At 45.1% G+C, this 24996-nt stretch overlaps 2 protein-coding genes and 1 pseudogene across 2 annotated transcripts; 2 read left to right on the top strand and 1 right to left on the bottom strand.

Annotated features, from left to right (window-relative positions):
- Nucleotides 1-8398: 8398 nt before the first annotated feature.
- Nucleotides 8399-9487, top strand: LOC136498988 (xyloglucan endotransglucosylase/hydrolase protein 22-like). The gene is made up of 3 exons (XM_066494682.1): nt 8399-8683; nt 8799-8998; nt 9109-9487. Exons 1-3 carry the CDS (start codon nt 8399-8401, stop codon nt 9485-9487), a joined length of 864 nt encoding a protein of 287 aa, XP_066350779.1.
- Nucleotides 9488-11487: 2000 nt separating this feature from the next.
- On the bottom strand, nt 11488-11997 carry LOC136499701 (uncharacterized mitochondrial protein AtMg00810-like). Its single transcript, XM_066495262.1, has one exon. The coding sequence runs from the start codon at nt 11995-11997 to the stop codon at nt 11488-11490; it is 510 nt and encodes a 169-aa protein (XP_066351359.1).
- Nucleotides 11998-22773: 10776 nt separating this feature from the next.
- On the top strand, nt 22774-23733 carry LOC136499702 (xyloglucan endotransglucosylase/hydrolase protein 20-like; annotated as a pseudogene).
- The last annotated feature ends 1263 nt before the right edge of the window (nt 23734-24996 follow it).

The raw sequence follows: 24996 nt of genomic DNA on the forward strand, positions 1-24996 counted from the left end.
GGGTAATACAAACTTTCTAGGGCACCCTCAAAAGTATGAGTCACGAGCGTCACCAGGAAACACCTTGCTCGCTAGGGTTCCAAAAACCTAAGAGTAATAGAGCGAAAATTGAATCACCGGCAGGTGCCACAAGTGCTCAAGAGAAGGATCTTACTCCCGTAGTCGAAATCCACGAAGAACTCACTCTAATCTCACTCACAAAGATGGGGATTTGAGCAAGAGTGAGAGGGAGTGTGGGAGTTTGAGAGGAAGAGAGCTTCCTTTCTTGACCCAAGGTTGAAGGAGATGAAAAGTGAGTCAGAGAGAGAAAGAAGGGGGCTGCAACACCCCAAAAACACTCAGCCGGCATAGCTCACCTGTTGGGGCGAAGTGGATCTGAGTTCAACCAAAATATCCTAGTCAGGTGGTAAAAGTATCTGGTCAAGAGATGTTGCGCACAAGCAAGGAGTACATGAAGCCTGAGAATATCTGGGTCGGGTGGAAAATAAATCCGGGGAGAGGTTCTCTATCTTGGAATTGAGAATTGATCAAAGAAAATATTTTTGGGGTGTCTAAGAAATATATAATTGATCAATTGAGCACTTAGGACACCTGCAAGTAATATAATTTTGATCCCTCTTTATAGTACCGCATCCTATAACTCAAGTGAAGTTCAAATGAAATTAAAATTAAAACCGGACTTCTCTCAAGTTGAAGCGTGACGCCGCATCTTTCTTTTGAAGTAATAATTGAGGGGTCACATGTTTCATTTGCACTTTTCACATCGATAATTAACTAAAAATCTCATGAAACATCACTAGCTCTTTATATGCATTGTCATTTATTCACCAAAACCCACAAATAGGATTTGATGCACTTACACGAACACACCGCATAATTCAAAGTTCATTCACTTATTATCCCAATAAGTGAAGATAAGGCATCAAGAACAAACAAGGTAATCCCCTTATTATCCCAATCAACTTTGCATTAGTAGTCAAGAAACCTATAGAGGATCCGCAGAAGGGAAGATAGTGATCTCACCCCAGGGAAATTATTTGTCTTGAAGAACGTTGATAAGGTGGAAAAAATGTATAACTGCAGGAACAAAATTTCTGCCAAAACTTAGAGCTAATGGACCATTGAGAGACTTGTTGAAGGTATGGAGAATCTATAGCACTAATATGTTCAAGGCACAGGTGGAAATTAATCCATGGTGAGCACCAAGAATGTGGCTTTTAGAGTAACACCAATCTTTGATAAGCATTATGCTTGTTTTGAAGAGGTATTTTTTCCAAATTTTTATCAATACAAATGAAAGTATATTGTTATGTGCTTAACACTACACCTTGGCATAAGCAACTCCAAAAAGGCATTGATCCTTGTAAGTCCAACCTCAGACAGGAAGATATGGGGAAATGCTTTTATGTTATTAACTATTATGATTACCATATCTAAGGTTTAATGAAAGACGATAGAGAGAACCATATTGTGGAAAGATGGGTTGTTACTAGTGAAATGCCTAGTGCAAAATATTGTTTTAGATACCATAGTTTTTGTCATATTGGTGGACTACTGGGCTACGTAAACTTTATTTTCTTGATATGGTAATATTTCAAAGTTGCTTTGGGTCTTTCTGTTGTCTTTCATTAAACCTCAGGTCTGGTACTTGTAATGGTTAATAACATAAAAGCATGTTCCCTTGTTTTTCTGCTTGAGGATGGACTTATGAGGATTAGTACCTTTTTTTTGGAGTTGCTTATGATAGGCTACAGCGTAGCACATTTACAACAATTTCATTTGTACTGATCAATATTTTGGAAAAAAAAGCGACCTCTTCAAAAGAAGCAAAAAGTTGAGCAAAGACACATTCTTGGTCCTCACCATGGTTTAATTTCTACATCTGACTTGGAGATATTATGGCTCATATCTTCCACAAGTATATGAATCGTCGATAAAGCTTTAAGTTCTGGTATAAAATTTGTTGTTGTGGTTATAAGTTTTTTTTTGTGACCTTACTATCTACCCTTCTATAGGGGTGAGATAACTTTCTACCCTTCTTCGAATCCTCTATGGTTTCTTGACTGCTATAGCAAAATTGATTGGCATAATAAGGGAACCAACTTGTTTATTCATGTTTCCTTATGTTCACTTCCTAATCTAGTTAGTAAGTGAATGAACTCTAAACTATGTTGTGTGTTCACTTTTGAGATTGAAATTATTGGTCATTTGATATGGATGCATGACGTTCCATCCCTATACCTATGGATACCGGGGAGATGCTAATGTTGTTGTTGCGACATTGATCAATGACAAAAGCAAAGCGGGTAGATGAGGTAGGCATATGTGAGGTTGTTGCTGGTGCATGAGGACGTATGCCTAACTTCCACTACACTGATGCGCATGATGTTGGACCAGGCCACTCCAGCTCTTTTTCTGCAGTACTGCATGTCTAGTGGTAACGATCTGTGATTTTCCACTCCCATAATACATTAGTTGAACACAGATTTATGTTGTCCTAGTTTAGCATATCCGGTTCCTTTACTAGGCTACTACTTTTTTTGCTCATAATAATCGTAGTTCGCACATCCCTTCCATGGATTCTGGCTTCCACCTCTGCATATCCTTGTAATGTTGCTATAGTCATGGGCTCATAACTGATACATAATTTTGACATTTCTTTTCGAGTTCTGGTTCTTCATTACTTTGTCTATGTGGAGCATCAATTTTGATGTATTTTTTGCATTCTGAATAGAAAAATGGTCGAGGCAGCAAAATAGGGCATGGATAATAGACGTGAAATCCGTTCAAAACTATGGACATGAAATAACTTGTCTTCATTGTTCCTTCAATGAAACTAGAAGTAAATTCATGAAGGAAACCGAGCTAGGGCAAGTGGTAACCATTGACCAGTTCAGGTAGGTTATGGGCAGCATGCCAAAGATTATTTGTTCATATCAAGTGGCTTGGTGAATATGTTGGACAATGTTTCTCCTTGCAGGCATCAATTTGTGAGATTTTGGATTCACGCAAGGCAAATGTATGAAACATATGGTGTTTCATTTTGCTGGCCATGAGCTGTGTAGAGAAGTTTAAGATGGCCGAGTTTAGGATAGATAGACGTACTATTAAGATGGGCAAACATGCTTTGCATTACGGTTATCTAGTGCCACTTGTGAGCTCCAATGTTGTGATTTGTTTGGTGGTGACCGGTGAGTGGCGAAAAAGTTAAAACCTTTGTGAAAAGTTTGCTAAAAGCTAACTGATGGCAAGTTAAATGATCATCCTACGAGAGATGGTTTCTTGGTGTTGGCTTGCTTTGAAAAGGGTTTTGAGCGCGTTGGTACTAACTTTGGAACCCTCCATTAAGTTTTGGAGTGGTGGACCAAAGTGGACAAGGCGTTGCGCTCGATCGACATGTAGTTTTCTGGATAGCCGCGGACAGTCTGCCGGCCAACTTGAGGAAACTCAACAGATTGTTTTCAATCTGTTCTTGAGCTAACTGTTGAACGGCAGACAGTCCGCGCCTGTAAGGGCGGATAGTCCACCGACTAAATTCTCCAGCAAACAGAGTTGCTGGACTTCTAGTCCAAGGTGCTATGGTTCAACAGCAGACAGTCTGTGCCCTGGTGGCGGACAGTTCGCTGGTCGGGTTTTGAACCTAACTGCTAGTTGTGCTGAATGGTGGACAATCCGGGCCTTGTATGGCAAACTGTCCGAGAACATTGTTTCAGCACAGTAACAGCTAGTGTTTGGGTGCTCCTTTATATATAATGGGGTGCCCGGTTGGAGATGGCTCTCTTGGCCATTCTTGCTGCATATACTTGGAGTCTCAATTTGAATGTTCCCGAAGCATACTTGCCTTTTGTCATGCATAGAAATATAGAAAGATGATTATTAGACAATTCATGGAACTTATGAGTTAAAAACTTTGATGTATATACTTGGGTTGATGACTATGGTAGAATGAAGTAAATATTGTTTTTGTCATGCATCGAAATATAATTGACTGCGCTGTATATTTGGGTTCATTTGAATTTTTAAAAACAATTCACTAACTGAAAATTTATTTTTTTAAAAAAACAATTCACTAGGGGTCATGCTACTAAACCGCCTCTAGAAAACAATTTTCAGAGGCAGCTTTTTTACATAATCCACTTGAGGAAAATAATTTACACAGGCGGTCCGCCTCTATAAATGCATTTACACTGGTTGTTGGCTTAGGTCAATCGGCAGTGTAAATGGATTAACATTGGCGCATCTCAAGAAGACGCCCGTAAAGTTCAGGATTTTCAATGACTTTTACATTGGTGTTGTCTTAAAACACTAGTAGAAATAGGTCTGGAACAGCAAGTACAAAACTTTGTTGTACTAATGTCTTCCCTTGAATTATCCTTGTTGTAGCAACAACCACCACATGACCACATCTGTTTGGTTTCATGTTTTCAACCTCTCTGATTCACAACGATTATGGGTGTGTTTGGTTCCTGGCTATCTCCTAACTAGGCTTTCTGGAGCCAACTTGAGCTTGTTTGGTTGGCTAAATAAGCCTCCTAGCCGGGCTCTAGCAAGCCACCCAGGGGGTCTTAGCCTGGCTCAAAAAAAACATAGGAGTTGGGCGTTTTTCTGGAGGCAGACCTTGGCTAGCGCTCGTCCTGTGTTCGCTCACCTCCCCGTCGTCACTGTGTACCTCCCGACACCGCCTGGCGCCGCGACCTCTCTTTGGCTGCCGACGTGCTATCTCTCGACTCAGCACGGACTCCTCCATCGCCGGCGTGCGTGCAGATCGTGCTCCTCCTCCAGCGGCCCACGTCTGCTCCTCGGACTCCTCCATCGTCCGGCTGGCAAGCAGAGGGCGAGTGTGTCCCACGCGTCATGGCCACTGCCGTCCTCCTTCGCGTGCGCCACGGCCACCGCCATTCTCCCCTCCCCTTCTGTGCACGCCATGGTCAGATCTCGTTGGAGGACAAGCACCTCTTTGCCGGAGCCCGCCGGAAGAGCACCTCCTCCACGCCCCTGCCCCTGCCCCTGCCCCTGCCCGCTGAAAGAGCACCTCCTCCATCGCCGTTCTCACCCCCCCTCCGCACGTGCCACGATCTCGCCGGAGACCCACCGCGGCAGCACGCCCCCTGCATCTCCGAGCACGGCCCGACCCAAGCCATAGACGAGGATAACAAGCAGGGGGAGCAGGCGTGCACGCGGACATCACCTCGGCAGCGGCGCTGCAGTGCCCATGGCGATCGTGGAAGGTGCTCACGACATGTTCGACAAAATGCTAGCTTAGCCAGGCTTACCGGTCTTAGGGTAGGATGATTCTATTCAAGCCAAAGGAGACAACCAAACACACCAAAACTTAGCCAGGCTTGAGCAATCACTCCAACCAAACAAGTGACTATGGCTTATGCTAGACTGGCTAAGTCTGGCCTAGCTTAGAAAGCTAGCCAGACTAGGAATTGAACGCGAACCAAACACACCCTATGTTGCTTTGTGTTTAGATGAGCTAGGTGGTAACAGATCGTAGGATGAATGGATGCAGTCCACTACAACTCCGCTATCCCTTCCCTGCTAGCTGGATCCTCCTGTGGAGTTGTAAAAATCAGCACTACAGTCCCTGTCGTCGCAGTTGCGTGCTCCGTCCCACTACCTCTGCTGTGTCTCCTACAGATGCGTCCGCCACCCCGGCCACGCCCGCTTCCAAACCAACTGCAAGTCCGCAGCGCCAACCACCCCTGCCATCCTACTTCTCGTAGTGGCGGTGGGACCTTGAAAACCAGTCCCACCCAGACCTCGCCCCCGCACTGGCCAAGAAGAAGCCATCCTCTTCCTCCAAGGACAACAAAAACAGGTAGCACTCACACAACCAAACAAATAGCTTTTTTTAGTTTCCATGTAACCATTAGCGCCGGTAACTGAATGCATTACTATTCCTGCACCCACTCCGGCAATGGCCAAAAGGAAGCCATCCTCCTCCTCCAAGGACAACAAAAACAGGCAGCACTCACACAACCAAACAAATAGCTTTTTTTAGTTTCCATGTAACAGTTAGCGCTAGTAACTGATTGCGCTGGTAACTGCTGAACCAAACAGCTTTAATCTCTTTTGTTCTGACAGTACTCTCTGCTCCAAGTAGTAAAATCTTAAATAGATCCTTTTGAATTATTTTCGAACTACTGAACTCCTGCAGGGAAGTTTCTTATGTTATTCAATGCTACAAAGAATATGCACAGCAAGATTTATGTATTGGCGTCAATGATCTCAGCTATATGGCCTGACAAAAACTAACGCTTGTTCAGCCAAATGATGTAGACATGTAAGTGCGGCCCAGTGCAAAGATCCGATTCAGAAGCTGATTAGCTGAACACCACTGCCTGCAATCGATCAGGTTGATCATTCAGATCACTGGGAGCTTGCAAGTTACTGCGCAGCGCACACACAGCTCTGGAAATCTCCGAGATCTTCAGTTCTGCAACTTCTACTCCAGTTTCGCATCGACATTTCCGTACATGTAACTCAGAGGCACTAAAAAATATGTTTCCTGCGAAGTATCCAACATGAAGTCAGAGTCTGGGAACCAGTACCGAGACTAAAATTTGTTAAGCTTAAGCAGAAAATATAGTAGAGCCCATACACACGCGGTGCTCTGCTCTCAGAACTTCTCAAGTGCCTAGACATTTGCAACAGAGTTGTCACAGAAAGATCTCACGACTTCTCATGTGCCTAGACATTTGCAAAGCCAGAAACAAAGCCTAAATTAAACAATATTGTTAGCTAATCTAAATCACGACGGCATTGGTTGATGGGATCTCATGCATAACAAAATGTGGACATTAATTGGAGGTTAGACTAGATATATGTATATACATGGAAAATTTACGGCTCATGTGACCTGTACTGCAAGCCTGCAAGCTTCACGGTCTTCTACACAAAACACGGTTAAAATACTACGAATCAATTTGACCGTATGTTGTCAACCAAGACATGTACGAGTCAGAACTTGCACTTGTAAAAAATTAGTAGCAAGTTACAGAAAACAGTATGAATAATGCATGCTTAATCTATATTAACAGGTTGCCAACAGATGTATGTAGTTTTATCAGAGTAAAACCGGATGATATATAGGAATTGCAGAATCAGTCTAATCACTCACTGAGAGGTCCATAGCACTGCAGCCTAACATAACTTCAGTGGTATATCTGTACCAATAGGTGCCTCTGTAAAATGCCCTCCCTCCAAACAGGTCCGGAATCCCACCTTATCTATGAGTGGATGGCAGAGAATCCAAAGTACTCCCTCTGTTCCAAATTAGATGTTTGGACATTTTTATATAGACATAGTATATATTTAAATGCATAGTAAAAATGTTTATACCTAGAAAAGTCAAGATGACTTATAATTTGCAATGAACCTTTTGTGCACAGAAAGTGAAGAGAGTTACTCTCCCTCCCGTTCCAAAAAAAAACGCAATTCTTTTTTGGGACGGAGGGAGTATTCATTCAACACTATACAGAAAAAATCCAATACATATCAAATGAAGATCCACTGAACATGCAGTTCTCCTATGAGAAGAACTATATTTGTGTATTAAAAATGCAAAATCAATTTGATTGCACTTCTTTGCGAAAAACTTTTGTTCACACTTCTCAAAAGAATCGATGTTCTGAGCATTTTATGAAACCCTAGCTTTGTTTATTTCAGGCATGTATTAAGAGGAGCATCTCAAAGCCCAGATGCATGAGAACGTGCACGTACTTGTACCATTCAGTACAAGTTAGGAGTTTTAGACCATGTAATGAAAAAAAAAAATAGCACTGAACCCTGGACAAATGCACAAACGTAAATCAGAAACTTGGATGTGTAAATTGTTCTACGGTGGAACTTCAGAGCAGATATATGACTTTGTGATCTACACGTGACTGGCCATTTTTCAACTCTACGGATCTACATGACTATGGAAGAACAAGCCAAAGTGGCCACAAGGATGCTAAAAACTCTCTCGAAATAATAAAGGCACCCTAGAACTTCTCGATTCCCCACGTAAACCTCAAGAATACAACTTGCAGAAGAATCAACTACGTCTGTCAGAAACCACAGTGGGGTGGCTCACAGATTGGTGCTCCATGCATGAGAACCCTCGAACCAATTAGTCAACTCTCTCTCCCTCTCTGTTCAAGCTTTAATTGAAGTCATGATCAACTTTTTTATAGATATACCCACTTACTCACCAACTAGATGATTCTCTCAAATTTCTTAGATCTTAAGAGAATCAAAGTAGCTATATGCTATACCAGGTTAGATCTTGGTTGCAGTACAGAACCCTAATCTCCACTTCTTTCTCTTCTCTATATAAGTTGACAACAGTTGGATGATATGAAAGCGTTCTCGCACTACTATACCTACTCGATCAACAACACCCACAGCCATGGGGCAGGCTAGGGCTCATCAGCTCCTAGCCTCCCTAGCGGCTATCTACCTCATCCTAGGCGTCACCCAGCATGTCACCGGCAACCCGACCGATGACCTCGAGATAATGTGGGGCAATGCAAAGTTCATCACTGACAGCAGCGGCCAACAGGCCATCGCGCTGGCTCTTGATCGCTCAACTAGCTCTGCGTTCCGCTCCAAGAAGACATGCCAGTTTTGCAGGGTGGACATAGAGATCAAGCTCGTCCCTGGAAATTCGGCCGGTACCGTGACCACATTCTATGTAAGTTTGTTACAAATTAAGCAAACTGTTTGACGTTGTTCAGCAACCGCTTGTATATCGATATCCTTATAATACCAACCTAATATATAGTTTGTGCTGCAATCTCTGGTGACAGATGATAACCGAGAACCCGTGGCAGTTCCATGATGAAATCGACATCGAGTTTTTGGGCAACAGTAGTGGCCAGCCCTACACCATGCACACTAACATGTATGCCAGAGGACAGGGTGGCAGAGAGAAGCAGTACAAGTTCGATTTCGATCCCACTCAAGATTACCACAAGTACACCATCATCTGGAACAAAGATTGGATCCTGTAAGCTCCCCTTCTACACATATCTAAGGCTCAGCTTTCCATGCAATATCATTCGACGATTCGGTGGTAATAACAATAATCATCCAACTGTATATTTTTCTGAGCTGCAGATTCCTTGTGGATGACAAGCTATACCGGCAGATCAAGAACAACCAGATATACGGTGCCCCCTACCCTTACTACTATCCAATGAGGGTGTATGCCACCATCTGGAACGCCGATGACTGGGCTACACAGGGCGGCCGCGTCAAGACTGACTGGTCGCAGGCTCCATTCACCGCATACTTCCGGAACTACAGGGCCATTTCATGCGACCTATACCAGGCCTCCCCTCTGTGTCTCCCAGGCTCCGGTTGGTTCAACCAGCAGCTGGATGAGTCACGGAAACAGCAACTGGCACAGGTGGACTCCAGTAACAAGATATATGATTACTGCACAGACTCCAAGAGGTACAAGAATGGCCTCCCGAAGGAGTGCGGGGTAAATTAGCTAGCTAGAAGTGGTTCAACTAGAAGAAAGAAAGGGTGAGGGTTATATTGCGTGATTCAGTAATTGGGTATCATTCTTTTAACTATATAAGGGATTTTCTACGGTACGCCCCTGAGAGAATGTGAACTGTCCATTCACATAGATCCACATGACTATTATTGTTACATATTGCCTCATAAGAGTGTAAGGCTGTGGCTAGCAGACCACACAGGGCAGCTGGCGGGGGATGAAGCAGGTGCAGGCGCCAACAGCGCGGCGAGGGTCGCAACGGGAGGCTTCAGAACGTAGGGAACACAACCGGCGGCTGTAGCTAGGGCGCGCCTTCCGGATCTTGGACTCTCGTTCCCGACGGCAGTGGCCGTGGCTACGTAGGTGCTGAAGCTGGATGCGCCTTTGACACCAACGTCGGCTGGGATGTCGTACGGCGGCAGCAGGGCCGAGGGTAGGGCGACGGCGTTTGGCGGCGGGGTTGAGTGTTAAATAATTTGCTGCTCCCTTGTATGAACGCACGGCAGGGATAGGCGCCGAAAGGTTCCCTGCTGTTGCACTATAGCTACTTCAAGGGTAGGCATCGAAAGGCTCCCCTGCGACACTGTAGCCACAGCAGGGGCAGGCGCCAAAGGCAGCCCTGTTGTCACATCTAGTCATTGTAACAACATAACAGCCTGTCATGTCTGTGTACTTGGATTAGATGGGTAGAGTTGTATATATAGTTTGTCACTGCAACTCAGTAAAGTGAGCGAGTTCAGTTTTGCCATCTTCTTTGCAGAGCTCCGGCCAATGCTGGTGCTTGTATTGTGTGTGTGTGTGAGTGCTTTGTTCTCCCTCCCTTCTTCTGCCTCTAGCCATAGTGTATAATCGGCAACGCCGATAAGTGGTCGGCGCACCCGTGCTGAAGATCCAGGGGCCAACAAATGGTATCAGAGCCGTACAAGCACCGTCGCAGAACTAACCGTTGGCGATGACGGACGGTTTAGAGATGGGCGAAAGGCAGCGGCGCTGTTGTGGCTGCCCAGTCACGACAGGAGGTCGTCGTGCGCATAGTGCGGGAGGTCAGTGACACCAGCTGGCCGACGCTGACTCACACCAACTATGGCGGGTGGGTGGTGACTATGAAAGTCAAGCTCAGAGCCTGACGGCTCTAAAATTCTATTGACAAGGGCACCGACAACGAAGAAGATGATCAGCATGGTGAAGGTTCTAGGATTAGCAGTAGGATTAGGGAAAGAATTATTAAATAATCTGCTGCTCCCCTGTATGAATGCACGGCAGGGACAGACGCCAAAAGGCTCCCAACTATTGCACTGTAGCTACTGCAGGGGCAGGCACCGAAAGGCTCCCCTGCAGTACTGTAGCCATAGCAGGGGCAGGTGTAAAAGTCTACCCTACTGTCACATCTAATCCTAGTACACATACATATCAGGCTGTCATGTTGCTACAGTGACTAGATGTGACAATATGGTTGACTTTGACGTCTACCCCTACTGTTGCTACAGTGTCGTAGGGAGCCTTTCGGTGCCTGCCCCTATAGCAGCTACAGTGCAACAGCAAGGAGCCTTTCGGTGCCTGTCCCTACCATGCGTTCATACAGGGGAGCAGCAGATTATTTAACAATTATTCCCCTAATCCTGCTACTAACCCTAGAATCTCCACCATGTCGATTATCTTCTTCAACTTCGTAAACCGAAGACGGCCAAGCGGCTTGGTGAGGACGTCCACGAGTTGCCGGCCAGTTTCAACAAACTCGATGACGATTTGCCATCCATCGACACAGTCCTTGAGAAAGTGGAACTTGACATCGATGTGCTTGCTCTCGTCGTGGAGAACCGGATTCTTCGCGAGGGTGATGGCTGGCTAGTTATCCACCATCAGTGTTGGTGGGTGAGCTTCCACACCAGTCAGCTCGTCCAGCAGCTGGCACGGCCATATAGCTTGGCACGCCGCTGTGGCCGCCGCCATATACTCTGCCTCGCACGTGGACAGCGCCACCACCTTCTGTTTCAGCGACAGCCATGAGATTGGAGCCGACCCAAGGAAGACAAGCACGCCAGAGGTGCTCCGTCATCCATCGATGTCCCCGCCTTGTCTGCATCACTGAACACAGTAAGTTGCAGTCTACTTTCACTGGTCTTGGGGAAGAGGATCCCATGATCCATCGTTCCCTTGACATAGCGCAGTAGCCGTTTCACTACAGCCCAGTGATCCTCTCGAGAATCCTCCATGAAGCGACTAACGTAGCCCATGACAAACACAATGTCTGGCCTCGTGTGTACTAGATAGTGCAGACCACCGATGATGCTCTGGTAAAGTGTTGCATCTACCTTCGCCGTGGTACTGGCCTTTGTCAGCTTCAGTCGCTCCTCCATTGGAGTCACGCACAGCTTGCACTCCGCCATGCCGCTCTGCTCCAACAACTTTGAGGCATACACACTCTGACCAAGCGTGAGCGCCTCCTTCCCTTGTCTCACCTCGATGCCGAGGTAGTAGGAGAGCGCACTGAGATCGCTCATTCAAAAACAAGCCGCCATCTCGCGCTTGAAGCTGTCGATGTCCTCTGCACGCACGCCAGTGATGATCAAGTCATCCACATACACGTCGATGATGAGCTCCTCCTGCACTACATGACGTTGAGGCTAAGGAGAAAGGAGAGGAGATGGCGGTGGAAGAGCCTTGGAAGGCTCTGAAGGCTGTCCACCTCAATGAACCGTGCGCCCAAGTCCACCTTGGACGTGTGTGCAGCGGACAGGAGCAGCGGTGATATCTAGGCTCCGGCGCCAGCAACCACATGACGGGCTTCAAGGAAGCCTTCTCCGAGCTCGACGGCAACATGACTGGTGAGCACCACGAGCTAACGGATGTGTACTACATCCCGCAGCTATGTCAAGCATCGTCAGCATCGGGCAACTGGATGACCATGGAAGCGAGGTACTGATCGAGAGTGAGATCATGAGGATTCGGTATTGGGAGCGGCATCTTCTCATGAAGGTAAAACACTCACGTAATCGATTGTACCTACTCGACTTGAAGGTGGAGCAGCTAGTGTGCCTGGCAGCATGGCACACCGAGGAGCCATGGCTGTGGCATGCCCGATTCGACCATCTTAGCTTCGACATGCTCGGTCAGCTAGAGAAGATGGCCCGAGGAATGTCCCACATCAAGCACGGAGGCGAGCTATGTGATAGCTATCTGGCTGAGAAGCAGAGGAGGTTGTCGTTCCCAAAGGTGGCCAAGTATCATGCAGTGGACGCTCTCGAGCTCATCAACGACGATCTCTGCGGGCCAATCACGCCAGCCACAAACGGTGGTCGGCGGTACTTCCTCCTGCTCATGGATGATTACAGTCACTATATGTGGCTACAACTCCTAACGAGCAAGGACGAGGTGGCAGAGGCAATCAAGAAGTTCAAGGCACGCACAGAGGCGGAGAGAGGCTAGAAGCTGCTCGTACTGAGGACTGATCGCGGCGGTGAATTCACTTCGATGGAGTTCGATGCGTACTGTGTGGATCAGGTGTGGTGCGACACCACACTACACTGTACTCGCCGCAGCAGAATGGCGTAGTGGAGCGACAAAACCAGATGGTGGTCAGCATGGCTCGATCCATGATGAAGGCGAATAGCATATCGACAAGGTTCTGGGGTGAGGCGGTGACCATGGCGGTGTTCATCCTCAACCGCACACCCACCAAGGCCCTGAAGGGCAAGAAGCAGTTCAAAGCTTGGTATGGGTGCAAGCCGAGCATGTCCTTCCTCTGAACATTCAGCTGCATCGGCCTTGTCAGGAAGACAAAGACGGTCCTCACCAAGCTGGAGGACAGGAGCACACCGATGGTGCTCCTAGGCTACGCAGAAGGTTCCAAGGCGTACCTGCTCTATGACCCACGTGGAGACAAGGTGGTTGTCTCACGCGACATCATGTTCGATGAGAAGGCGGCCTGGGACTAGAATAGTCCGAGCATGGGGGAAGTTGGTGGCTTCACCAGCACCTTTGTCGTTGAGCACTTGGTCATCCACGGTGGTGGAGACGCTAGAGAGGAGGTGCCGACCACTCCAACAACAGAGCTGAGCACTCCTAGGATGGTGCCAAGCACTCCAGGAGGGGTGCTGAGCACTCTAGGAGTGGTGCTGAGCGGACCTATAGTGGTGCAGACCACTCCAGGATGGGTGTTGAACGCTTCCATAGTGGAGCTAAGAGGTCTTGTAGTAGTGTCGACCACTCAAAGACTGGTGCTGAGCACTCCTGCAATGGTGCCGACCACTCCAGGAGTGGTGATGAGTAGTCTAGGAGTAGTGCCGAGGACTATAACCGGGGTGCCAAGCACTCCAGGTGCTGTGCTGATCACTCCAGTAGAATAGGGAACTCCATCGACGTCGATCGAGTTCGCCTCACCTCTAAGCAACATCACTAAGTTCATGGATGCCTTCCACGATGGTGAGGAGGTACGGTTCCGCAGGCTAGACGACATCATCGGCGGCACATGGCCCTCAGGCCTGGTGGGTCGGTTGCTCAATGACCTAGAGCTGCTTCTCGTTAGTGCAGAGGAACCACCCACGTTCGTGCTGGCCGAGCGCGATGCAAATTGGCAATGAGCGATGCTGGAGGAGATGAAAGTGATCGAGGAAAACAAGACTTGGAAGCTCATCGATCCACCACTAGGATGCCGTTCGATCGGCCTGAAGTGGGTATACAAGGTCAAGCGGGACGAGCATGGCGCCATTGTCAGGCACAAGGCGTGCCTCGTCGCCCGAGGCTTTGTCCAGTGTGAGGGCATCAACTTCGAGGAAGTCTTTGCACTGGTAGCGTGCATGGAGTCTGTCCGACTACTTCTAGCTTTGGTAGCAGCGAAGGACTGGCGCGTCCATCACCTGGACATAAAATCGACCTTCCTCAACAGTGAGCTAGCGGAGAAGGTCTTCATCAGGCAACCTTCGGGTTTTGCCATCAAGGGAGCGGAGCACAGGGTGCTGCGACTGCGCAAGGCCCTCTACGGGCTGTGACAGGCCCCACAAGCGTGGAACGCCAAGCTTGATGCCACGCTGGGCAAGCTTGGGTTTAAGCGGTGCGCAACCAAGCACGTGCTCTACAAGCAGTGATGGGGGAAGGAGGAGCTCATCGTCGGCGTGTATGTGGACGACTTGATCGTCATCGGTGCACGTGCGGAGGACATCGATAGCTTTAAGCGTGAGATGGTGGCTCATTTTTGAATGAGCAATCTTGGCGCGCTCTTCTACTACCTCGGCATCAAGGTGAGACAAGGGAAGGAGGAGCTCATGCTCGGTCAGAGCGCATACGCTCAAAGCTGTTGGAGCAGAGCAGCATGGCTGAGTGCAAGCCATGCGTGACTCCGATGGAGGAGCAACTGAAGCTGACGAAGGCTAGTACCATGGTGAAGGTAGATGCAACACTCTACCAAAGCATTGTCGGTGGTCTACGCTATTTAGTCCACACGATGTCGGACATTGCGTTCGCCGTGGGCTACGTCAGTCGCTTCATGGAAAATCCCCAAGAGGATCACTAGGTTGTAGTGAAGCAGCTGCTGCGCTACGTCAAGGGGACAGTGGATCATAGGATCGTCTTCCCCAAGACTAGTGGAAGTGGGCTGCGGCTCACTGTGTTCAGCGATGTAGACATGGCGAGGGACATCGATGGATGACGGAGCACCTCTGGCATGCTTGTCTTCCTCGGGTTCGCTCTAATCTCATGGCTGTCGCTGAAACAGAAGGTGGTGGCGTTGTCCACGTGCAAGGAAGAGTACATGGCGGCGACCATAGCGGCGTGCCAAGCTGTATGGCTACGCTGGCTATTGGGCGAGCTGACCGGTGTGGAAGCTCACCCACCAGTACTGATGGTGGACAACCAGCCTGTCATCGCCCTCATGAAGAATCCGGTTCTCCACAACCAGAGCAAGCACATCGACGTCAAGTTCTACTTCCTCAGGGACTGTGTTAATGGAGGGCAAATCGTCATCGAGTTTGTCAAAACTAGTCGGCAACTCGCGGATGTCCTCACCAAGCCGCTTGGCCATCTTCGGTTCACGGAGTTGAAGAAGTGGATCGACATGGTGGAGGTTCTAGGGTTAGGAGCAGGATTAGGGGAAAAATTGTAAAATAATCTGCTGCTCCCATGTATGAACGCACGTCAGGGATAGGCACCAAAAGGCTCCCTGCTGTTACACTGTAGCTGCTGTAGGGGCAGGCGCTGAAAGGCTCCCCTATGTCACTATAGCCACCGCAGGGGAAGGCACCAATGTCAGCCCTGCGGTCACATGTAGTCACTGTAGCAACATGACAGCCTGACATGTCTGTGTACTAGGATTAGATGGGTAGAGTTATATATATAGTTTGCCACTACAACTCAGTAAAGTGAGCGAGTTCAGTTTTGCTATCTCCTCTGTAGAGCTCCGGCCAATGCTGGTGCTTGTGCTATGTGTGTGAGCGCTCTGTTCTCCCTCCCTTCTTCTACCTCTCGCCATAGTGTGTGGTCGACAACGCCGGTTAGTGGTTGGCTCACCTGTGCCGAAGATCCAGGGGCCAACAGTGAGGACAGGGTGGCCGCCACGATGAGCAAGGGTGAGGGCAGAGGGCAGCAGCGGCGGTGGCACTATGAGAGGGCGAGGGAGTGGGCAAGGGAGAGAGCAGGGCAGCAGCTAGGGAGAGGTAGAGAGCAGCCTCATGTTGTGTGAGATGCCGACCACTTCAGTTTCAGCGTGGGGTATGGGGGGAGGCAGGGGGGCATGACCCCTTCAACAGGTGGTGGGGGCAGGGGCACGGAGGGGGCTCTGCACAATTAGCATCCTAAGACAATGTGTTATTGGCTTATTATGTGATGAACAATTCCATGTGTTTCTAGGCTGACATTAATCGCCAGAAGCTCTAAAGTATTATAAAACTTCTCCACACTATATCATAGCAAACAACTAGGACGTAACAAGCTTACACCTGCTGAGCCAATACTTGATCAAGTGCACTAGTAAGGCACCTATTATAATCCTCTGCCAACATCTGGTTTGTGCATGTTGCCAGCCCATAGACATTTGCATGGCCATTAGCAGAAGTGTTATCAACGTAGTCCCCAATACCAGGGACAATCCTTAATCCACTAGTTGTTGATTCGACCATTTTAGTCAGCAGTGTGTTGACATTTTCTTTAGTGAGTTTTGGTTGTCCCTGTCCTCCTGTGTATGCATTCGCCATAAACTCTTTGCTGTCATCAGGGGTGGATCTAGCGGTGAGGTGGGGGCACGTGGCTCAAGCCCTCCTACCGCCGCAAGCCCCTTGAGACCCCCTAAGCCCCTGCTAGAAAATTTCCACCATGGCTGTTGAGTAGGAGGGGCTGAAGGTGTCAAACTTCCGTTTCTGGAGGCTAACGAAGACGCTTTCTAATTGCCACTTGGCTGTGAACATGCCATCATGAAAACTAATTGATGAACTATCAAGATAACCAGCAGCTAGGAGGCCATTGTGATAAACCAAATGATAGCTCAAGTGCACCACAAATCAATTTAATCAACCCTGTAGATGAAGTAAAAAGTTAAAACGCATGTGTTAGAAGATTTTTGTCCAAGTAAGTTGAAATCCATGTAAAGTAGTGTTTTTGTTTCATGTCCAATGGTGAATTATCATCAATACAAGCAGAAACCCCCATGCAATTGTGTGGGCTACCAAACTCAAACATATAAATTGGCTCATGACAGTAGAATGCCTTAAACAAGTTTGAAGTCCTAAATACTGGAGTTTTGAGTAGAATTGTTTGATTTAAATATATTGTACAACATTTTGATCATAAAACACAGCATCATTGTTCCATAGAAGAAAAGGAAAAAGTCTAAATTACTACCCTCAAGTATAACCAAAGTTCAGATAACCCCCTAGTCGCAAGGTGAGGAGAAGGCCGGGACGGGCAGACTCAAAGCTCCGAGCTCTCCAACGGAGTTAGCCAGAGTTTGGAAGAGAAGAAAAAAACACCAATAAATGGTGATGGATTCATGAAACAAAAAGCGTGCTGGTGTAGAGGACGATGAGACAAACCTTGGTGTGGTGTCGGTTTTCATGGAGGACGAAGGACATGATAGAAAAACCTCACCGAAGGATCGCCAGAAAAGTTCGTTGTTGATGGTCACAAAACACCTACTTTGACCATCAACATTCCACCCAAATCAAGTAAAAACATCACATGTGCCATCTTTTCTTTATAACTCACCTAGTTCCACTTGTACTTGGAAAAGTTATTTGTATGTAGGAAAAATCATAAAAATGGACAAATATGAAGCATAGGAGGTAAGTGGATGTGGCAGGAGGACCGTGGGCCCACATGCCATGTCGGCCGACCATGGTCAACATTGGCTGACGGCCCCACCCCCCTTGCCACGTCACTGATCCACGTGAAAGCCTCCTCATTGCTTCTCCAGCATTGATCCATGGGGTTTGATCCAAAGGTGCATGTTGAGCTGCCTTGAATCCACGGGCCCACCATCATACACTTGGAGGACCAAAACCGACAATCAAACCACATCACTAGCTAGGAAACCGACTTACCTGCCATGCAACTGCCATCCAAGAGCCATCTAGCACTGTTGGATGGCAAGGCGGTGGGATGGACAGTCGGCCGACATCCCTTGACGTCGCTCGACGGCCAAGTCACCTCAAACCATCTCATCTTCACCTACAAGTACCCCCATGCTCTCTACACAATATAAAAGGGGTTGTGGTGCTCGGTGGAGATCATCACTCAGCAGCTCTCAAGCATTCCAAGTTGTTCCTCGCTCTCAGAAGCTCTCCAAGAGTAGTAGCTTAGAAGTAGTAGCTAGCTAGTACTGATAAGAGTAGAGCGGAGCTTGCCTAGGAGTCCAGAAGAGTCTTCTGGTCTAGAATAGCTCCTCTTGTAATATTTCTTTTAGCATTTACTTTGATCAGTACTTTACTTTGTCAAGTACTTTATTCAGTAATATAACTTTGCTTTGTTCAAGTCCTGTCTTACTATTGTCTATCATTACTGAGCCTAGGTGCTTGTCCTTTGCCATTTGCATCATTATTATCTTAGTGTTTAGTTCGTTCATCGTTTGTACTTGTCCTACCGTCTGGTTAGGGTGTTTCGATCTCATTTCACCATAGATCGGATCGAAACAGCGAGTTTATAAATTAAGCATGGTGCTTAGGCTATATCTTGCCTGTAGGTATGGCTAGATCTCCGGATAGATTGTGATAGTTGGCAAGTGGTGACAAACTTGTCCTTCCTCTGTATTCCATCATGTTGGGTCTAGTTATTAAAATGTTGGGCTCGTTGTGCTTCGTGTTCGGTTAAACCCAACGCAAGTACGCCCCTCGTAATAAGGACGTTCTCACTATTATTAAGTTACTTTAGTTGCATTAAGATTACATACTCGACTTCTTACACTCAGCTACACTACACTTCTAGTTACCTCTGTTTGTGTGATCAAAACCCTTTTTATCTTTTTCCGTCCATCATCCATACTACCCTCATCACCCCCATGTTGCTAAACCAACCTACCTAGTCTACCTAGCCACAATTCCCGACACACCTAACCGCCTTCTTTTTGGGAAAATATAAATTCGACACTCGGTACTCACCGAGCGAAGTGCTACACGATAGTTCTGTGCGTTTGCGGAATCCCCTTTCCTATATACACACTTACGAACCATCATTAACAGGCATTTCTAGCGCCGTTGCTGGGATATACTCCTAATAGTGACGTTAAGAAACGCCAACATTCATCACGCAAACTTCGCTTTTAGATGTAGAAAGATAGGAGCGGTGGTTGCGAAAACAGATCATAGTTCTAGAAAGGGTGCACTGAGGAGATCGTCAATATATATATAGGTCTTGAGTTTTGGGTAGGTAAAAAAATCTAATTTCAGGATTTTCACAAATTTATTTTCAGTTCAAAACAATTGCAGAAAAACTGAAATCATTTTAAATCCTGAAAAAATAATTCTAAAAATTTGAAAATTTCAAGGAAAACTCCTACAGACAAATTGAGGGATGACGAATCCAAATAAAATATTTAGAGATCACAAAAAGGGATTTTAGAGCATCCAAAAATTGGATTAAGCTCTAGGAAGAGAAGGTTCTTGAAAAATCTAGAAAATTCCCGTGAAGGATTGGTTGACATCTAAACGCATTTTGAAAACTTAGCACACTCAAAACCACCAAAATCAAGCAACTAATAAGCACCACATTAACAAAAGTTTGTTTAATTCATTGAGAAAGATTTGGAAACATCATAATTTTCTATAATGAAAGTATACGAAAATTTAAACTAATGTTGACAAATTTTATCCAAATAATAAAATCATTCATTTTATTTAGTGGTTTCTATTCAGCATCCAAAATGAAAAATTTGGGGTGTGACATGCATCCTTTAGTTTTTTTCTAATTTTTATCCCCTCTTGTTGCGTCCCAAGTGACCAGATGTGTGTTTGTTTTTATTTATTTTTTCAATTTTTATCCCCTCTAGATATTAATATATTATAACTATAAATAAGTGCTTACACTACTATAGAAACATCATCACTGCCGGTTCGGAACCTCTCATCACCGCCGGTTTTGGCCCTCAACTATGATATATAGACAGTGATGACATGGTCATCACTGCGGTGATAAATATGTTATCACCAGTGGTTTTTCGCATGCTATGTGGCGGCAAGATTCAAACATAAGACCTGTGGCCTTGCACATAGCTCCTCTAACCACTCCACCCAAATGTCACTTGTGTCCAAAGGGCATATTCATTCCCCTCATATTCACTTTTCTAGATTTTAAAATGAATATTTGGGACCCTAAATGATTTCTAATGAAAACGTTGTCAACTAAAAATTTGTAGATCTCACAAAGATCTACAACTTAGGTTTCAGTCATTTCGCCATTGAGGTCGTATGAAACTTTTGAATTTCAAAATGTTAGAACTTCAAATAGAAATTTGAGACCATAAATGATTTCTAATGAAAATTTGTCAACTACAAAGTTGTAGATCTCATCAAGATCTACATCTTTGGTTTTTCTCATTTTTTCATCCAAGATCATTTATAAAATTTGAATATCAAAATGTTAGAACTTCAAATAGAAATTTGAGACCATGAATTATTTCTAATGAAAAAGTTGTCAACTGCAATGTTGTATATCTCATTAAGATCTACAACTTTGCTTCTGGTCATTTTTCCATCTGAGCTTGTTTGGACACTTTAAAACAATTGAATTTCAAAATATAAGAAATTCAAACATAATTTTGGGACCATAAACAATTTTAAATAAAAAAATCATCAACTACAAAGTTGTAGATCTGATATTAAGTTTGTATTCATCTAATTTTGTATCAAAAAGTTATGAATGTTATTATGCTGCAGTACGGTTGTCATCGCCGGATCATACGACAAGCCGGCGGTAAAAACTTTTTTCACCGCCGGTTCATATGGCAAGTCAGCGGTGATGAGGAGACATTCATGACTGTCGGTTCATCACAACAACAGGTGGTGATGATGGACTATTACCGCCAGTTTGTAATACGAATAGGCAGTGATGATGTCTCTATTTTTAGCAGTGGTTGGTAACACAAATTATGATGAATTTACTGCATTGCGATTTGCTATCATCCATGCCATGTGTGCTTCGTAATTCGAGAAGCCAAACATAAGCCTGAAATGATAATAGACGTCATCTCAACATTAAATAGAAGCAATTTCTATGTCTATTGGCATATATACAAAAGGACTCCCTTCATAATGATGTGTATTTTGTTTGAGAAAAGTCAAAGTCTCACAAACTTTGGCTAACAATTAGTCAAATTATATATAGATTGAGGATATAAATCTTGCATCAATATATTTGTATTCAAAGTGGTTCTAAGATGGTATTGATTTTTTAGCAAATAACAACATATTATAAAAATTAAGAGTTATTTTTATCACATATCCACATATCAAAATACGTATTTTTTTCCAGAGACGGAGAGAATAGTAGTCTGTTGAATGTGTCCTCAAAGTACGTTTATTATTCTTCGGGGACCGAAAAAGTTTGCAGTGCACAAATATAAACAGTAACTGGTTGATATAAAAAAACTCTGTTATGGTCATACAGTGTGCATGGACATGTGATCGTCAGGTGGCCTGCCTGTTTGACTCCGCATCATTTGATTTCTTTTCTGAACAACACTTGCATTAGTTTCTAAACCTGAGGAATTAATTCTTTTTAATAACCTCTTAGATCTGTCAGCAACCTACTCACGTATAACAAACCTGGTTTCTGTACAATATCATTATTGAAATATATTATGAGGGAAAGTGAAAATCTTCAATAACTTTATAACACTGTTATGATTTACAGGGCAGGGAACAGGGATGATCTTAGACATATTGTCAGTGACAGTACCACAAGTTACTACTATATGCCATAACTTTAGAACAGTACAGGCTTTGTTTGAAGAGCGTCACTACCAAAATGGTAGAGTTCTACTAGTGTTTTTAAGTAGTAATAAAACACTACCACTGGTTATAGCATATGAGAATCCTAACTATGGGTCATTTGGTAGGAAAAGTTTATACTAAATTAATCCCACGTCATATGGAGAAGTTAAGGATTATGGTTGTGGGTAATAATAATTAATAAGCAAACCTCAGGATTGGACAAGTCGTCGAGTTCGACTATTTATAGATTTCATGGCTTATATGATACGGTAATGGATATATATATATATAGTAATACCACCCACAGGAACTGCCCCCACAAGGCAACTATGAACCCTCATCCTGGCCTGCTTAGGTTGGCAGAAGGCACCGTGGGGCGGCTAGCTATCCTGCTGAAGCTTCAATTCCAGTACTTGAAGTTGAATCTTTATACGCGCTTCTTTAGAAGCCAACCAATATATTCTGCCCAGTTTATTATGCCATCCAAGAAACAAAGTCCATACCTAGTTAGATTCTATTCAGACTTGGACACCCTGCTCTCCGATCCCTTCCTAGCTAGAGTCTATATATAACTCCACATCATCGTTTCAAATGCATCACACTCACGGTCACGGTGTGCCCATTCACTACCACTAGACCTGAAGCCACGTGGCAGTCCTCTAGGGCTTACTGCATAGCCTCTCTAGCGGCTCTCTGTCTCAGCCTGACGGCCATCTCTCCAGCAACCAGCGACAGCCTGTTCGGTTGGCTGGTTCGTATCGTTGCTGGTTCGTGAAGAAGTACTGTTAGCTGGTTTGTGTGAGAGAAAAATACTGTTTTGACTGAAAATTTACGATCGTTTACGACAAGCCACAGCCAAACAAACAGGCTATGGCTGATAGCGTTGACATGATGTGGGGCAACACACAGGTGCTCTATGACGGCGCCGGCCACCAAATGGTGTCACTCTCCCTCGACTGCTTGTCCCCAAGGACTCAGCCGGCACCGTCACCACAGTATATGTAAGTCATCTAAACAAGAAATATGTGATTAATGAAACCATCATCATTTTCACGTACAGCCTAACCATTACTCTCACTTTATTTCAATTGAAACATACTAGATGGTAACAGAGGGGCCATGGCAATACCATGACGAGATTGACCTTGAGTTCCTGGGGAACACCACTGGTGAACCACACCCTGCACACTAACATCTATGCAAGAGGAAAGGTGACCGAGAGATGCAGTATCGTCTTTGGTTCGATCCTACTGAAGACTTCAACACCTACTCAATCATATGGAACCCGCATATGATCTTGTAAGTGATCTGCATTTCAACTTATTAGTTTCTACCGTGATGTTAAGCAGCCATTTTGGCAGCTCTGTGACATTTGCTAAACGCTTCTAAGGTGTCAATTAGTTCTAATCCATCATTTGCCTATTGTTGGGATGCAGAATACTTGTTAACGGCGTACCGATCCGGTGGATGAGGAATCAGATGAGGGATGACACTCCCTTCCCGCTGTATCAGCCTATGAGGTTGTATGCCAGCATCTGGGACGCCAACGACTGGGCGACCCAGGGCGGACGCATCAAAACTGACTGGTCCCTTGGGCCCTTCACAGCCTTCTTCCGGAACTACACCGCCAACGCTTGTGTCCCATACAATAGGGCCTGGATTTGCGGCCAGGATTCCGGTGATAGCAGTTGGTTCAACCAGGAGTTGGATGAGCAGGGGCAGCAGAAACTGAATGATGTCAATGGTAAAAACAAGATATATGACTACTGCACTGACTCGAGGAGGTTTCCTAATGGATGCCCTCCAGAATGTGGGCACAGTAGAAGTTAGTATTCATCAAGCATCTAGAAATTAGGAATGGTAAGAGGAGTACTGAAGGATGTAGTCCATTCATTATGAGTATGATCATCATAGCAAATAGTATTCTTCATTCATTCTTAGGAGGGAAAATAAATCATGGATTCTCATATGTTTGCTGTGCATGTAACAAACAAATTATACTGAAAAACTGCAGAATCAAAAGTGAAACATGATATAGTGAGACAGATTTGTGACTCGCTGCCAAAAGAAAATGCAAATGGTGAATCCCAAGTGATAATAAAGTTGGCCAAGAAATGTAATCCCTCGTCCTCCCATGGCTTGGATGAGCACCAGAAACATATCAGCTTCCAAGAAGCTCAAATCACAATGTAAACAACAGTCACTGTCAGAGAATATAGCAGTTACAGATAAATTTGAACATATTAAAGAGATCAGCCGCACAAAGTTTTCATGAAAAGACAAGTTTCAAAGCCCTCAGTATCATTTGTAATCTGCATATGAATCAATCAGTGGATTGGAGCAGAGCCAGCCAGTATCATTTCTGGTCTGCATATTAATCAACTGAGCACTTCCTTCACTCATTTCCACACTGATACACCGACAACAACAAAACTTTATATTTTTAAGCAAGTTGTGGTAGGCTAACATGACTTCCAAAAAAAGTTCAACAATGTAAAAAATAAAAGGAGGTATTTGTCTGTAATAAAGAAGGGGTAAAGCCTATAAACATACATCAATATAAAGGATATGCACTAGCCATAATGGTGCGCTAGATTATTAAAGTTTAGTACTTCAAATTAATCAGACGTGCACAGATATTACTAAGGTAACAGTTGTCTATAAAAACAGTTTCAGTCAGATATAAGAGTTCTATAATGTATCTTCATACACAGGCATGGCTATTTACTGCAAGGAAGGGCAATTGCACTGACAATTTGGCTTGTTTTTGTCCTTTATAAGAAAGATAAGAAAAAAGGAAGGTTTAGAAATCACACTGTAAAACTTCCCAATGAACAGACCATATCTAAAAGAAAAATATACAACGGCATGAGAGAATTCTCAGAATAATGTTAGTTATGACATTTTCAGGACAGTTCCAACTCCATTGAAGATCCATGAACAAAGTCCCTACAATATGGCTTCTGAGAATAAAAACTGTTTATCGCAATAGTAGATCATGCTGGGACAAACTCTAGTCCCCCCATCCCTTCTCCCCGTGGGGAAACATTCCAACACCTTCTTTATGTTGGCTATGATCTAGGTATTCTAATG

The sequence above is a fragment of the Miscanthus floridulus genome, chromosome 13 (genome assembly GCF_019320115.1).
Source record: "Miscanthus floridulus cultivar M001 chromosome 13, ASM1932011v1, whole genome shotgun sequence".
NCBI classification, from domain to species: Eukaryota; Viridiplantae; Streptophyta; class Magnoliopsida; order Poales; family Poaceae; genus Miscanthus; species Miscanthus floridulus.